Below are 16,901 nucleotides of genomic sequence, written 5' to 3' on the forward strand. Positions count from 1 at the left end.
AGACGATTCGCAAACACTTCCCTTCAAGCGCCTCGACAACATTTTAATCCTCCATATGATGTTCCACCGACATGGATTACGTTTTTATTAAAGACTAATGAACGTACTTTTTTTGTTCACATAACTTTAATAAGTTCTCGGAAAGGGATTCAGCGTGGCTAGGATTAGAAGAGTGGATAAAGGAATGGAGAAAGACAAGGAAAAGCAAATCGCATTATAAATCTGCGATTCTTGATGGCCACGAAGAATTAAAAATGATTCCCACTTTCTGAATGCGGAATATATTGTATGAAAGTATTTTAATACTACATACAATACAAATTATGACATTATTGGTGGAGTAATATAATTTTCGCCGTACGTTTGATTAAATAAAAATTGATTAAACAAAAAGGGTTAAAGGGTGACTTTTCTTCGTCAAATAAAAATGTATCTATCGTATGACTGTGCCTGTTAACGTACTGATAACGCAGTAATTAAACGCTTCCGAGATTTTTATTTTCGGCAGGTAAACAATCAATCGGAGTACAAAGAAAACGATTAAACCCACCCCCTTTTCACTCTTTGCCGAACAATGAAACTCCAGCTTGCGTACTAGCGCGCGTTATATTCATGCGATATTTTTCAACATGAAAGAAGAGACAGAGACAGAAAAAACGAGACGAGAAAGAAAGAACGAGTAAGCCTATAACGAACGATGGCCGGCGGCCGTTAAGCCGCAAATGAAATTCTTTCACCGGATTTTCAGTCTTTGATCACCCTTTTGTTTATCATTCATCGAATGGCAGTTTAAATTTGGAAAGATCGATCGCTCCCCGTCCTACATCCGAGTGTATGTCGACTACCATCTCTGTCGTTCAACCATTATCCGTGAATTTCTATTTCTTTCCGTACTCCCAAATGTATCGATCGAGAGAGGCCTCTTTCTGCTCGTCCGAGTGACGAGTTCTCCCATCCAATCGGCAGTATGGAGCCGCTGGTCGATGCTGTGCATGCAAAGATCGTTACGGCCGGTACCGCACTGATGATTCATACGTAGAGTAAATCGTAAAACGAAGCCACTCGATATTTTAACCGCGGGAAAGAACGCGGACGAGAGCGTTCGGTGCAAAGCGATGCGATGCGGCGTATTTGAAACTATAATGGATTAGAAATTTCGAAAAGGAAAATCACGTACGTTGATTATTAGACACAATTAAATTATCGAACGAAGAAGGCAATCGCAGGACGGAAATTTCGACGGTTTCTGCAGATATTATTAATAAATCTTGCGAAATTATATTATGGAGCAGAATTAGCATGGACTTGCGCCAATTGGCCATACTGGTGGTTTAACACGAGAATTATACATAGGTGTACTGTACTGTACTGTACTGTATTCGCCGGTTTTCAGGCATGTATCATGTACCAGATGAAAATAACATAATTAGAACGCTGCCCTATCCCTGATATTTCGCACGCAGTAACCAAAATATTCAAGGCCATAAATCGCTCGCGACTCCGCGCCCCTCCGTGCATTCAATTTTACACTACTCATATTTCCCTACGTGCGACATTTTATCTTTTACATTTATCTGTAGATAAATTACAACGCGTCCCCACCGCCATTATTAACTGCCATTCTCGTACTGCACGCAGATTGTAATTCGGCCGAATAAATCTTAATACGCGTCTCCCCATCGTCCCTACCTTCTGCAGCTGATAATAGTTCTATTTCTCGGACTGCCATGCGTCATTCACAGATTTACTTATCGAGATTAATGTCCGTTTGTCGAGTATACGCACATACGCAAGTACGGGGTGAGCGCGTTGACGTATGCACACGAGAAATCCACGTATAATTGTACCGACATTCGCTCGATATCGCGATATTCCGTTTTGCTCGGTGGTGCAGATCAATATTAACAATGATATCAGATTTGGAAGCTGGCGCTGCTGGATTCGCGGCAAACAAAATGAAATAAACAAAACTGCGGCTTGGGGCCGCGCCGCCGCCGCCACCGACGCCGAAGCGCAACGTTTGCGGTATACTCGAATGTGTCATGTAATTTTATGTGTTTGCGAACGGCAATTCGCGTAAATATTTTCAGGATTCGCAAGCGCCCGTATATCTCACATTAGCCAATTACGAGGGGGTGATTGTCGTGAAAGCGAAATTGCACACGATCATTTAACTCTCTGGAGAGCGCGTTGGACCATCCTCCTCATTTCTTTCTTACTTTCCGTCGGATGAGTTAAGTATCGATTGGCAGACGCAAAGAGTGATAAACATCCCTCTGTGTGTATGTATGCGTACGTACGTGTGTGTACTCCAATTATTATCGGACGTAGTAAAAACCGGGACAGTAGTCGTCTTTCTGAAGTGCCGCTGCGAAAGTAGAACGCGCTCGCGGAATAAAAAGCGAAAGAAGTTTGACATTGCTGGCGGCATTACCGGTGATTTGCTCGAGTATTTCACGCCTACAAAGGGGTGAAATAGCAAAGGACAGGACAGCGGGTGGCGGGTAAGCTGGAAGTGGGGGCACAGTGCATTTGACTTCCCTATCAGCGTCAAGTGCTCATAAGCGCTTAAATGACTTCTCGTTTGCGAAACACCACTGACAGCCATTCAACCATATTTCTAAAACGAATTTCCTACGTGCGTATAGTCCCGGCGATCTGTTTTAAAACACACGTCACACCCGCGCTGCGCGAAATTCAGTTGCGCTTTCGTCCCATTTCAGCGGAATGGAGTCTCGAGTGCGCTCAGACGCTTATTTGGCGGAATTAACCCGTTTCTACCCGTCGCCGGGTGTAGTATATGTTATACACTTTAAATTACCGAGGAAAAAGTGTGGATCAGCGTAGGCGTGCATACAAAAAATTTTCTTCTTTACGATCAGTAAATTCACCGGAATGTTGACGAGAAACTTTGCATCGTGGGTTTCAATTACGATTGTTATTTATTCCAGCGTGAACAATTGATTGTGGAACGTCGACGGATAAAGTCCGATTTATGTTATAAAATCATATTTATATATATTATTATGCCATGTTATTTAAGTGCTTGAACGGGAAGACAATCGATCAAGAGGCATTCTGAAGAATTGTATCGATTGTTATTCTTCGGAATGACATCTCCTAGACATAGGAATTTAACAAGAGAAAACTTTTGACAGAGAGATCATATAAATGAATGGATCTTGGACAAAAATAAAGCATGATTATAGTATCTATCATTCATTGCGTTACTATATCTATTGCGTATAATTATTTTCTAATTAAATGGTTTTAAAAAATTAAAATACCATATTTTAAATCTGCAGTAATCAAACCAGAAGTTTGAAAAAACTTCTCGTAAAAAATAATAACAAACAGGAGGAAAGGATAATGTGTGAAGACGTACAGTGTCGTCATGTTCCCGTCCGTCCATGCATTATTTCTGTACACCATGGCGGAAGGAAAGGTGTGCACCGCATCGGGCATACACAGCATCGCGCGTAATTCAACGTTGCCTCGGCAATCTCGCGCGGTAGAGGGATAGTGCACGCATGTCAAGACGAATCAGCCGTACGTGCGCGAAACCATGTCGTAGTCGCGCATATCACACGCACGTACGGCTGAATGGGATAGCTCTATTCGAGAGTGTGCGGCGAGGGCGGGTGGTGTGTCGTAGGTCGGGTCACGGTACCACAAAGGCACGTATGCGGGGGAGGTTGCCAGGGCTGAAACGGGACGACCGACGTTTCGCTTGGAAACGTCGAAGCGCGAGGCCGAGAAGGGAGCACAGGAGATGGCGATAGTCTCGCCGTACACAGGCGGCGTTGCTCCGTTGAAAGCTCCGTCCTCGCATTCCTTGGTAACCTTGTTACGTCAGCCACTTAACTTAACCACTAGATCGCATATACTGACGGGGAGAGAGAGGGAGGGGAGAGAGAGAGAGAGAGAGGGAGAGACGTTACTTCCTGGAACTGTTGCCATTTCGGTGTTAATGTATGCGCATGCCTTTATCTCGTTCTTAAGAACCTCGCGAATCTGAACGCATCTGGTGGCACAAATGAGCTAAGACTGTTCAGCACAGTTACCGATCAATGTCTAATCGCCAGTCTTACCTATGCAAGTATTTTTCATTAAATCGCAACCGTAAAAGTTAAACAAATACTCCCTATAATGTCTACTATGCGGCAATCCTTGTCGTAATGGAGAACTTTGAAAAGTGAATTATCTCCACAATACTACGAACGAGAGTCTAGAAAGCATACGTATTAAAGGCTAAAGTTACCTAGTAAATTATGCCTTCTGAACATGACGCGAATTTCAAATTCTTATTAACATATTATTTGTGGAAAATCGCAAATTTCAAAAATTTAGACGACGCTCGAACCCGAAAGTATAAATTTATTCATAATAATCTTGGAACCCCGGACCGTGGCGAGATGAGTTTAGCGTGCTGGTTCGCTCGCATATTCGCCGCGGCCGACGGCGAAGGTGAATCACGATGCCGTTTGCGTTCTCCGCAGAACCGCCCGGAAGTACGACTCGTAAAAATACAACCGTTTTTCGTGAGACGCGCGGCGCCGTTCGCCCCCTCCCCCGTCCCTTGAAAGCGGAAAGGTGTAAAGCTCCTCCTTTTTGCTGCTTGTGGCGCTTGGTAAAATAATTCGATTCTATAGAGGATGCATCAGCATAATTATGAGCCACTTCATAGTCGAGTAACATTCTCGGCGGCAATTAGCCGTTGTTGACAAACGCAATTTGCGAGATGTAACTTTATGGGATAGGCAGACAGAGAGAAGTGAGCGCCTCTCTCGCAAAGTCACTGATGTGCCCGAACACATCGACGAACCGTGCTGTTACTTCCGGAGTGGTCGTCTTCCGTTCCCCGTCACCGCGTAGCCCGCGTAGTTCACCACCAATACGAGACTGCGTGCCGACAAAGTGTTTCGGAGGGAAAACGGGAACGATGTTATGACCCTTTGTCTCGATACCAAAACCGCATCCTTACGCTGGCTTGATTATGTAACTTTCGGAAATAATTATGTCGGTAACATAGCGCAATATTAAATGCAGACTGCAGAGAGCGAGAAAGAAGAGAAGAGAGAGAGAAAGAGAGGAAAATGTAACAACTGTGAGTGTGATACCACTGTAATATCAATCGTAATTTCGACTGTTTCAATAAATTCAATGTTAAAAAGATACACGAAAAAAGTTAGAGAAATGTTAAACATATAAAACTTTTGTTAAAATAATAATACGTATCATTAATAATTTATATATATATATCCTGTTTTTGAAAACTACTTGTTCTCGGTTTAATGTTGTGGCTAGAATAGTTTCAAATAATCGAGTTTTCCTCTCAAACGAATAAGCTGAAAATTAAGATACAGTTATTATCAATATGAAAGTTTCACGTTTCCTTCTTTGCTCGTTACTTGGCAATAACCCTTCTGGCGGCATGCCACTAACTACCTCGATAGAGATTTTACGTCTTTATAGGCTAAGTCCGGTCGGCTTGCGCATGATTTACGCGTGCCTCCCTTAATCCGAGGTATATTCCGAGACAATTATTAACTGCCACGTGCGTTTCAAAAGTTTCGCAGAGAGTTTCATTTCGAAAATTATAAGTTAGAATTGTGTTTAGATCTCGCCTCACACGCCTTGCTGAGCGACGAATCGCGCAGATATAGCATATCGCGGTACACTGCACTCGGATGCACGTCCGAAAACGGAGTGGACTCCTCGGACCGCACACACGAGCTGGCTGAAATACCGCTGGCAGACAATATTCGGCCGGCAGGGGTTTGCGCGTACGTGAGGACAGACGTGAGACAGGAACGTGGAAAGCGTTCAGCGTGGCTGCAGCGGGAGGTAAGCAGCCAGAGAGAGACAGAGAAAGAGAAGGGGGAGTGGGGAGAGAGAGAGAGAGAGAGAGAGAGATGGTGAAAAGGACCACCGTCACATAGAAGTTGGGAGCTACAATGGCAGTGCGTCTTCTGGCGCCCTGGAGTCTCCTGACACGCCTTCCAGCACGACTGCTGCAAGAACTCGCGTATCTGGTGCACGACGTTCTTCTATACGCTGCGATATTGCAATCCGCACCTCCGTAGGAACGTTATTCACTTCGCGTGAGATTTCCTTCACCCGGTCGACGGAACGCGGAAACAACGATTACGAGACCGTTTACGTCTGTTTATCTTGCCCAACTGCTGCGCATCAAACACCAGAACGTCACAAAATAATCTATGATTGACACATTCATCGTATAAAAAAAGAATTCATATCGTATAAAAAAGAATAAAACACACACATATACACGTTATTCAATAGAATATGAAATAGATCAAATTTTCAATGTTCGATGATATTGCAATCATTGTATCATTAAAATATAATATGTATTTTGCCACCTACGTATTATATTGATATATTTGCGAACGTTTATTCGATCGTGAATCAATAATCATAAGCGTGAACCTTGATTTTAATGGTTATATGTGATATATATTGCAACTTCAATGTATAAATTATGAGAAGGGGTTTAATGTGCAATGACTTCATTCAGATGTCAAAATGAAAATAAAACCTGTTTTATCGCGCTGTACATTGCAAATTAAACTTTATCAACGTACATTGTACATTGCGTAATGCGTGAATGGCCGAAAGCTATTAGAATCGAAATAATGTCAATGTCGATAGAGATAACGTAAAAGATTAAAAAGAAAAATCAAACGCGGATATTTCCTCCCAAATGTTTGCGCAACTTATATATCCGTTATTGTGTGAACATCAATCAAACTCGGAGCGCAATTCATTATATCGCGATTATGTTTTATGGAATAAGTAATTAAGGACCGACCTGAAAATATCTTCCGTCCATCATATGTGTCAATGAAAATCATATTTTCCTTTGCAGCTTTATTAATCACGCTTTCTAGCAAAATCCATTAAACTATTCCCGATATACCTAATCGATATTTCACGTGATCAATTATCTTTATCGTTTATTCCACGTAAAGGCGAATGGATTGACTGAATATGTATGAACTTCCAAATTGCGCTTACGTAACAGCCAAACTAATATCTATAGTCAATAGATGAAAGTTACACGTATCATGTATTTCACATAATGTCTTTAATGTATCCATGTAAATATATTATAGAAAATATACACAATAAATTATCATTTACAACAAATAAACGTTTATTATGCTTTCTTTCTATCCACTTTCATCATTTATTGACATTTTAAGTATTATTAAAAATTTACTATATGTATATATGTTAAACATTTCATATATATATATATATATATATATATTTCTTTTAGATATTACTTATAATTTTACAGTCTATAATAATGTCAGTCTTATTTAAAAAAATTAGATGTTGCACAACTGTTACATCTAATTATATAAGAGAAATGTTAATTTAAAAAGTGATCGCATCCTTAACAAACGCCATAGAAAGGTCCTAACAATTTTTTTATCTTAGAGTTTTAAGTTTGTGGAATAAGATGAAAAGTCAATCCTAATTGAAAGCAAATTGTAGCCTTCAGTTTTTAGTATGTTTTTCTTAAAACGGAAATTAATTTTACTTAGACTAAAGTAATCCTTCTCCCCAGATCGCCGTTATATCTGGTCGTTTAAGCTTGAAACTTATGTTAACTTGTATCGTGTTAATTCTCAAGAGAACTAATCTCTTCACTAAACAAATTAAGAAGAAATATCGAATTTTTCTGAAATAATGTAAGATTTTTAGAAATGTGTTAATTACTCTTCATTTTGTTAAATAACGTTACACGGCGCGACAGTGCTGTAGATAGAGAGATAATTACTCATGTAATTTTAACTCAATTTCCAACAACCTGGACTCATCTACTAAACTCAATTTATGTTTTTCATTCTCTTTCCGCGCGAAATTATACCACGTATAGTTATACGTATACTTGCGTTCATTTCCAAATTTAGCGCGCGTATGCACCATGCAGCACATACACACACGTTACAGTTTTAATAAATTCTTTTTTAAGTCGCGCGGGAGAGACTTTATTTATCGCCGGTTTTCGAACCTCCCGAATCTTCCGAACACATATTACGATCGCGACTGACCATAAATCGAGCACAGGCCGACTCTCGGCGTCGACGAAGTGATATTATTCTTGCGTTCATATCTTCCGTCCTCAGGGCTCATGCCAAAAGACATACCCCAAGTACCCGAGATGAGCGTGCCACAGGTTGTGAGCGACCTCGAAAGCGCAGAGGCTGCGACGCGTACGGTAGAAGGATAATTAATCGTCACCTATTGATAAGAGATAAGTGAGTGGGATTAAGATGAAGCTCGGGGGAGAGGGGAGAAAGAGAGAGAGGGAGAAAGGGAGGAAGGAAAAGAGGGTGGTTCAAGAGTCGGCGGAAGCCCGAGAGTAGCGGAGGCGTCTGCGCGTGGCGGGAAACTAAGAGGGGATGATGCAGGAGGTAGAGAAACACGCTCTCGGTACAACCCTCAGTCGGGATGCCGGTCGCGCACCCTCTCGTCCATCCTGTACCGCGATGATCAGTGAGCAACGTGTCCAACGTGTCCCGAGAACCGCGCGAGGCCGACTCCGGCTGTTGACTGGCGCCGTGCTGCTGTCCATGATCGCGGGAAGTGCATGGACCGACAACCCCGTCACATCCGGTGAGTGGGAAGAATAGAGATCAGATGACCATCTCGATAAACATCTCGCGTTTGATCCTGACGATTTGACGCGGAAAGCGTGTCGATTAACCGGCCAAAGTACATCCGGAGTTCTCCGCGCAACACCGAGTTCCGTTTCTCTTGCGTCCGCGAGTGCTAAATTCACCGCTGCCGCCGCCGCCACCGCGGTGCTAATTGAATCCCCCGTACGAACTGCGGCCACCCTCCGAGCAGTAGGAATTTTGTTACCCGCAAGCGCTCCTGGTTTCGCGTGTGCGGGAAGTTTAACGAGTTTCGGTGCCGTCGTCGCCGCCGTCACCGTCACCGCGACGGTCGGACGCGGAGGATTGTTCTCTCTCTCTCTCTCTCTCTCTCTCTCTCTCTCTCTCTCTCTCTCTCTCTCGTTTCCATGCTGTAGAGTAACGCGGCTAGGCTAGTGCCAGTATTCCACGTAGCGCGGATTTGTGGTGCGTGCCTCTTACTCTGCGAATGTGGCTCTCTCATGCGCGAGAGTTGGTCGGCTCGCGTGGGGAGTAATTTGAGATGTCTATGCAATAGCTTCTGAAGCTCCGCGCGAAATGAAGTTGTCGGGGATAACTAGGAAGTATAAGAGACATATAATAGTTTGTTCTCCTTGCTCATTATTTCGAATGTCTTCAACAATATCTTCGTATTTACTTCGACGCAAATACATTTGAACTTCGTTCGCCAAAGCGACGTCCCTTTAAATATCGGTAACTATGCAAATCGATTTTAAACATCAAATATAAATATTCAATTTAAAAAATCAATATGATATCTTTATGCACATTTGCACTGCACTAGTACACACATTTTTGTGATTTCTTTGTTGATAGTGGAAGATAAATATATAACTTTTCCTTCAATTCTTTTCTTCATTAAACCAAATCACTGTACATAAATTCCAATAAAATATTCATTCTACTAATGGAAAATTTATTAAAATTGGTCCAATAAATTATTTTATTATCATGTTTTATTTATATTGCAACAAAGAATAATTCGTTATATTAATAAATTTATTTATGGTTAATGAAAAGGTTCAATGTAATATTTATACTATTAACAAAAAGTTTATTGTATCAATAAATTTTAGTCAATCATATATTGATACTATGAAGAATATTTTTTTCAGTGTTTATCAACCGAGAAATTCTGCCAAGAATACGTGATTGTGCGAAACAAATGCATAACGAGATAACGAGCTTCGACCAAATTCTCGCAGGCGTTGTTTTGCGATATAACAAAAAGACTTCGAGTGACATGGTGGCCTTAGATAAGATTTACTTTATAATAAATTACAGTATGAAACATGATAGTAAACTAAGAAAAAGTTAAGAACTTTATAATTATAATTAATCTTTTTGTGTGCTGATGGTGCGCTGTTACTGCAAGATGTCGTTGCCATAGTCACAAGGAAATGTCTTTTATTCTCTCATCGCATAAAATACGGAAATATTATAATGATGAATTTACGTTGTGTTACTTGCAAATATAATATAATATAATATAATATAATATAATATAATATAATATAATATAATATAATATAAAGATCAATAATTACGAATATTAAATCTCATTTAAGCAGACAAAATAATTTAATTACTCGCTAGATTTCAATTTAAAAAATATATATATTAACATTTTCTTATTCTTTAAAAAAATATATTACATAAATTTTATATTAGTATTTTTTATCAGTAAAATTGTTATGTAATTACTCAACGAGATACTGTTTTATTTGTTACTCTGCTTTTAACTGACCAAGTTTGTTTGCTTTTGTAAGCAACAAGCAATTAGTTATACTGTGATAATACAACATCAAATGAAATTAGGATTTCACGTTTCCAGTTGCATCATTCACGCTTTAATGATTTCGACGAAATTACGCGATATGTTTGTCATAATTAGGTTGTATCTTGCATGTAGAGGAACATATGAAGCTCTTCAACAGATTACTATTCACTATATTGATACAAGATTATGAACCAATTTAGTGCTTATAAAATAACGTTTTATTAACAGCGAGTTTAATAAATTTTCACAGAAACGTGGAAAATTTAAAAACTTCCATCGTCTCTGTTTAATTTACGTTTTTATTTGAACGAATAAAAACACATTTTTTCATGCATACTTTTCATGCGCTCGTATAAATATTTGCCGTCGTTTAGAATTTCACCGTGCCAATATTTTTGCAATTCTTATAATTATGTACGTGATTATAGCACATGAACGATTTTACGCAATGAATATATTTTCTTAGACGTTTTACGCGTTCGTCGTAATCACTCGTATTTATCGCAGCGTAATCTTTTCACTTTTTCATCACTCGCGCCGATGTCTATATGCTACAATTCTCGATGTAAAATAAATGTGTATTTTGCGTTCGGAAAATTGGTTATACACTTGTAACTGCCAAATGTGATTTGAGTACCAACGATTTTGGGCGATTACGCGGGACACCGCGATATAATTTGGTTTCGCAGATGTGGGATGAATATGAAATTCCTGAGGTAGCACTACCTCATCTGACTAATTTCTCTCATACATTCTGTGCATCATCGTAATGTCGTACTAAATACACACATATTGCCATATTACCTTGCGCTTTACATAAAAAAACTTAAAAGTTGCTTTATTTTAATTAAAAAAAATTGATTAAATTTGATTTATACTTTGATAACTAGTCAGATTGCAGGCATCAATATTTTCTCGAAAGTGGTTAAACAACTTCTCGAAATTCATGGATACAATGCACAGCAAAAGTAAAAAAAATTAGCAAGTTATAACTATTGTTGATTTATGGCAAGTTCTCTTGTTTCGTGCTAACAATGGACTCCATAGTAACGTTTCATATGGTCAGATCAAATTACTGTTGTCTGGCGTGAAGTATAACGTTTGCTAAATCACCACTGTATAAAATGTTGAGTGCTTTTTTGTATGTAATATAAAATTTCAGTGTGTAACATTTATCGCCTTGTGCGCGTTAATCGGAATTAATTTCATTTTATAATTAAGCCAAGCTGTTGATTTATATAATTAATAGATCTGGATGCACGTAGTTTAATTGAAAGCATTAACGTGTGCACTGTATGCTATCATAATGTCCCAGTAATGTCTATCTATATACGTGTGTGTATGCAGAACTAAAAATGTCATTTGAGGTCTCGATGTTGCACAAAGCTGTTTCATAATGACTCTGGTTAATTAACTATACGTACAGCGTTACACACACATACACGCGCGCGCGCGCGCGCGCGAAATTCAGTAACATAAAGTTTAATTTGATCAAAATAATATTAAAACGGTCAGAACGTTTCTTTCTTTTATGTGTCCTAAAAAATATTGAAACTGTCCGTTCATATTATGAAAATGGGTCACTAAATTTGATCGCTGAATACCATCAGCCTCGTCGGGACATTTAAGAAGTTTCAATTTTACAGAGAGACGCAGCTACACTTTTTAATAGGATTTACAAACTGGGTTAAAATCAACTTCGCGCTTTACTCATTTTCTCAAAGGTGTCCTCACACAAACTGACAATGCAAGTATGACTGTATCTTCAATCAAATATCCACATAAAAGCTTTCCGTAATTAAGTGCTGCGCTGTATTTATCAGCTTTGAAAAGATTTTCGCTGATTAAATGTCATTGTGGCTGTCTTATGGCGTACAGTGATTCGATGTAACAAAGTTACTAATTATACGGATAAACTTTCATTTATATGCAAAAATTTAAAAGTATTATTTTTTAATGTATACTCGTACGATGTTTAAAGTGCACTTTGTAATGCAAATTTTTGACTACCATGTCTTTATTAAAGTCGATTCAGCCATCTTATATCAAAATATTAAGGCGTATGTGACCATACAGCGAGCTCGCTGTTTTACTGCCTTCTCGTGAATGTAATAAAAAATTTTCTGCGTGGGATATCCAAGTAAAAGGATGTTTGAAGCAGCACCAGTTATGACGGTACTCGGCCAGTCGTAAAAGAAAGGTCTCGCGAGCGGAGAATGGTAAATGGAAATAAGCTCGAAGGAAGGCACTGAATCTTGTGGTGAAACGATAATCTAACCGGGTAGCAGATTCTCAAGACAGGACTTACGCTTGTAATATCTTGTCTCCGGGAAGTATGATTTATTTATTTGTATCGTATTTCCGTACATCGAACGACGCGCGTTTTCTGTGTATTTCATTCGTGATACAAGAGAGAGCAGTCATGAACTACCGTTGTCGGCCAAAGTTAAATTTCAATTTCAATATGATCGATGATACCTTATTTACCAATCGAAAAATAAATTTAGACATTCTACTTCACAAGAAAGGGAAAGCGGAAAAAGAAGTTGCAAAGATTGAATAGATAAATTCATTCAGAGAATATATAAGAAAGTAAATCCCGGCGCATTCTCTGCAGTAAAATAGCAGATGTAGAAATCTCCGACCCGGGGATAGCTTCGCGCGTAGATTTAAGTAGTAGATTTAAGTATCTTCAAGTGTAAATCTTAGGGTATGGAAGAAAAGACAGGAGAAGTAAATGCGCGGCTCCTGTCGATTTATCTTCAGTAAGAAGGGAATGCTCTCAAAGTAAATGCCGGCTGTAAATCAGCTGGCATTTTCTTTGGCCACGTGCAACAAAAGCATGCGTGTGATGTATGCACGGACTGTATATAACTTGCGTCAGTGGCGTAGAAACGGGGGGCAGTCGGGTAACGAGGGTATGCACTCAACGCGAAACATCCACTAAATTTCTTAAAGCCACAGTGTGACGTAATTCTCTACCGGGCTGTCAGCTTCGTTCGATTCAAATAAATCGAACTTATTTACGTAGCGCCCCAGGTCATGCTTATTTGCGCAAATATCAGACTGCTGAAGTGGAAGCTTCGTGAAATTGATTTGCCGTCCGATCGATGCGCAAGATATTTTGATCTGATCTGAATTTCGTGAACAAGACGTCTCGATTGCAAGATGGTGCTGCAACGGCTTTGCAATCATAAAATTAATTACTGATATGTGATAATAAAACTGTTATGATTATCTAGATTATTGCTGTCATTAATTTGTTTTGCAATAAAGACATTAACGTACTATATTTGTCATTTGGTATAAAATAAAATAAAGAAAATTTGAAATTCTCTACGTTAATCTAATTTTTTTTCAATTTTTAATATACATATATATTGACATTTAAAAATAAGGCGCTAAAAAAGAGAATAGAATACTTAAAGCGCAAATATTGCATATCGAGCCACATAGAAATATTTGAATAATTATGTCAAGTATATATTACATTATTTACGGTCTTTGCAGGTGGCAAAGCTCACCTACTAAGGCACGAGACTTGAGTCAGGTCTGTACGGAACGTGGTGGATTTAGAGTTAATTTAACTTTTACTTATTTAACTTTTATAGAGGGATAATGTATTTATGGATCCCTACGGTATACCGGACTTTTCTGCAAGAAGGATCGTTCAACCGTGAAAGTTGCACAACATACTTCTGAAATTGCAACCGCCGAAACAACAACTTTACCTATCTCTTTTCGGATAAAATTCTTAATTGAGGATAAAATCAAGATTAGTTACATAAGTATTAATAAGAGAGGAGAGAGGCTTATTACGTTCATTGCTAAAATCGATTTATCTTTGAAGAGATCTTCTCTATTATCTTCTCTATTCTAATCTTTGCAAATTTCGATATCCGCCAATCGTGCACTACGTTAATTCACTATTTATCTTATATTTATTCATATCCCGCACTTTCATCTACCGCATGCAACGTTTTTAAGTAAATTTTAGAGTTTCACATTTGACAAATTTATAAATCTGCGAGTATCGTTTTATCTGAGAGGTTAAAAGAGTATAACAAATTAATGAAAGAAAGAGAGGGAGAGAGAGACTGCGATTGGCAACATGACACGACTTAATAAAACTTACGAAATTGTTGGCAGTTGAACCAAATTGATGCGCCGACCCATTCTATGTATGCATACTTTTGGTATTGTGTGCCGTTATGCAGCAAATGGGTTTGCGCCACGTGAAGAGTAACTGCCAGCTAAATAATTCCGTTGTCATCAGTTTAATATTATTGTACCTCGTGCAGTGGTTACAAAGTACCGCGCGCAAATGTTTTATTTGAAATATTAAAGTTTAACTTTATGTTGCAAATGACGCGACAACTCAGTGTAACGTTTTTATATACCGATAATCCGCACACCGTCACGAATAATTTATTACATTTGCCAATTAATTTAATACAACGACAGAATAATTTCATTATAGGTTTTAATAAGTCGCATGCATACAGTTACGATATCTGGTTAGTTAATCCGGCACAGTAATTTGTATGGCCACAAGGATTACTCCGGATAAATTCTTGTACAAAATTTAACCACATTACGACAGCAATGTAGCTTCATTCGCGTAACAAATTTCAACTTTTCTTGTGACATACTTTCTAAAGTAAGAATGTCAAAAATACATTGAACTGATAATAAACTGTTACATCACGAGAAAGAAAAATTAAAAATGAGAAAATCTTTCCTCAACTTTTCTTTCTTTATCAATTTTTAATTACGCAGCTTATGAAAAACTTTAACATTAATATCTCTTGTAACATTTTAAAATATTACTTATACTTTAATAAATTCCATAATTAATTAAATTATTACAGTTATTAATTATAGGAAAACAAACTTCTCCAGGGAATTACTATTTCTTTTGCGACCTGTCAATGCGTGACGTACGGGCATTTCTATGCATTTACGATATATTTTCCCAACGACTTTGAAGCTTTCGATTTTCTACTCGTGCAGTAGTACACGTGTTAGAAAGTTTTATCGCCTTTCAATACACGTAGCTTCTCATCGACATACTCAAAGGAACTGATTTTAGACTTGTCCCTTTGCCGATACTATCTTACAAGTTCTTTCCGAACGTATTTCTTCTAGCAACAAGTTCACGATTATGCGATAAACGAAATTGATTGTTTCATTGTTTCTTACAAAGTCTACTTACTTCATAAAACAATTTACTTAAAATTTTCTTGGTAATATTTTTGCTGCATTATACCGGATTAAAATAATTAAAAATTAATATTTATCACGGTGTAACTAACATCCATATGCAGCTTTAGAAAAGTAATATTTCATACATTTAATAGCTCACAAATATAACAAGCACAAAAAAAACAAAATTCATATCACAGCGGACAATTTCAAAACACAATCAGAGCTAAATGAAATTCATAATAAATGGTTCATTAATCTTTCCAATACGCCGATTCCAGATGAGGTGCAATTTATGTTGCAATTAGGCGACAAGTTCAACTCACCAATAAAAGAACCGTCACATTTGAATTCATAAAAAACAGAACGTAATATTGATAAATGTAGCGAAGAGTTTCAAGACAATGTTAGAAATGACATTGTTTTCATCATCAAAAAAATATCACTACCTGCAAACAGTACAGTTGCAACAGTAAAGACCATTTATTGATAAAATGTCACAGACATACTAAAGAATTTACCAAAGAACATCCTGACATTCTATTTACGAAAGCTGACAAGAAAAACACCACCGTTACTTCGAATAAATCGGAATATATAAAAAAAATACAAGAAAAAACACTTACAATGTACATTTAAAAAAAATCCCCCAAAAATCACCAACGATTTACGCACAATTTTGATTAGGTAGAAGAACAAAAAGTACATTGACTATTGCACTTACAGATCGTTAATAACCACGGATGGCGTTCTCCCTAGAGCCTACGGGTTCCTAAAAATCCACAAACCTGATCATCTAGATAGAGTCATAGTGTCCTCCATAAACAGTCCCCTATACAACTTAGCAACATTCTTACACAAAATGTAAAAAAAAAGCATAGAAGTTCCGATGAGCTACATAAAAACAGCTTCAAACTAGTTGAAAAATTAAAGGGCTCTCAATTACAACCGAATTACACACTAGCGTCCCTAAATATAATTTCTTTATTTACGAACATTCCCATCGAAAGAAACAATAATAGTATTAAAAACAGATGGAACCAGATTTTAAAAAATATCTCAATCCCACTCGAAGAAGTTTTAATAGCTATCAACCTAATTTTAAATTCCACTTATTTCCATTTTAATGATATGATCTACAACCAGATCTTTGGCATCCCAAATTTTTTGATCCCCTTTATCACACCCATTGTTACAGATATAATTATGCAGAATTTTGAAAA

General features: G+C 38.1%; 1 protein-coding gene across 2 annotated transcripts in view; it reads left to right on the forward strand.

Annotated features, from left to right (window-relative positions):
• Positions 1–8,423: 8,423 nt before the first annotated feature.
• Positions 8,424–16,901, forward strand: part of LOC105836397 (neurotrimin) — a 137,852-nt gene continuing 129,374 nt past the window's right edge. The window contains exon 1 of one of the 2 annotated variants that reach the window (XM_028188727.2): positions 8,424–8,652. In XM_028188727.2, the coding sequence (XP_028044528.1) occupies positions 8,439–8,652 (214 nt within the window). In that variant the 5' untranslated portion in view covers positions 8,424–8,438. The remainder of the gene's footprint in view (positions 8,653–16,901) is intronic. The other variant, XM_028188728.2, reaches the window with a different exon arrangement.

The sequence above is a fragment of the Monomorium pharaonis genome, chromosome 7 (genome assembly GCF_013373865.1).
Source record: "Monomorium pharaonis isolate MP-MQ-018 chromosome 7, ASM1337386v2, whole genome shotgun sequence".
In the NCBI taxonomy this organism is placed as follows: Eukaryota; Metazoa; Arthropoda; class Insecta; order Hymenoptera; family Formicidae; genus Monomorium; species Monomorium pharaonis.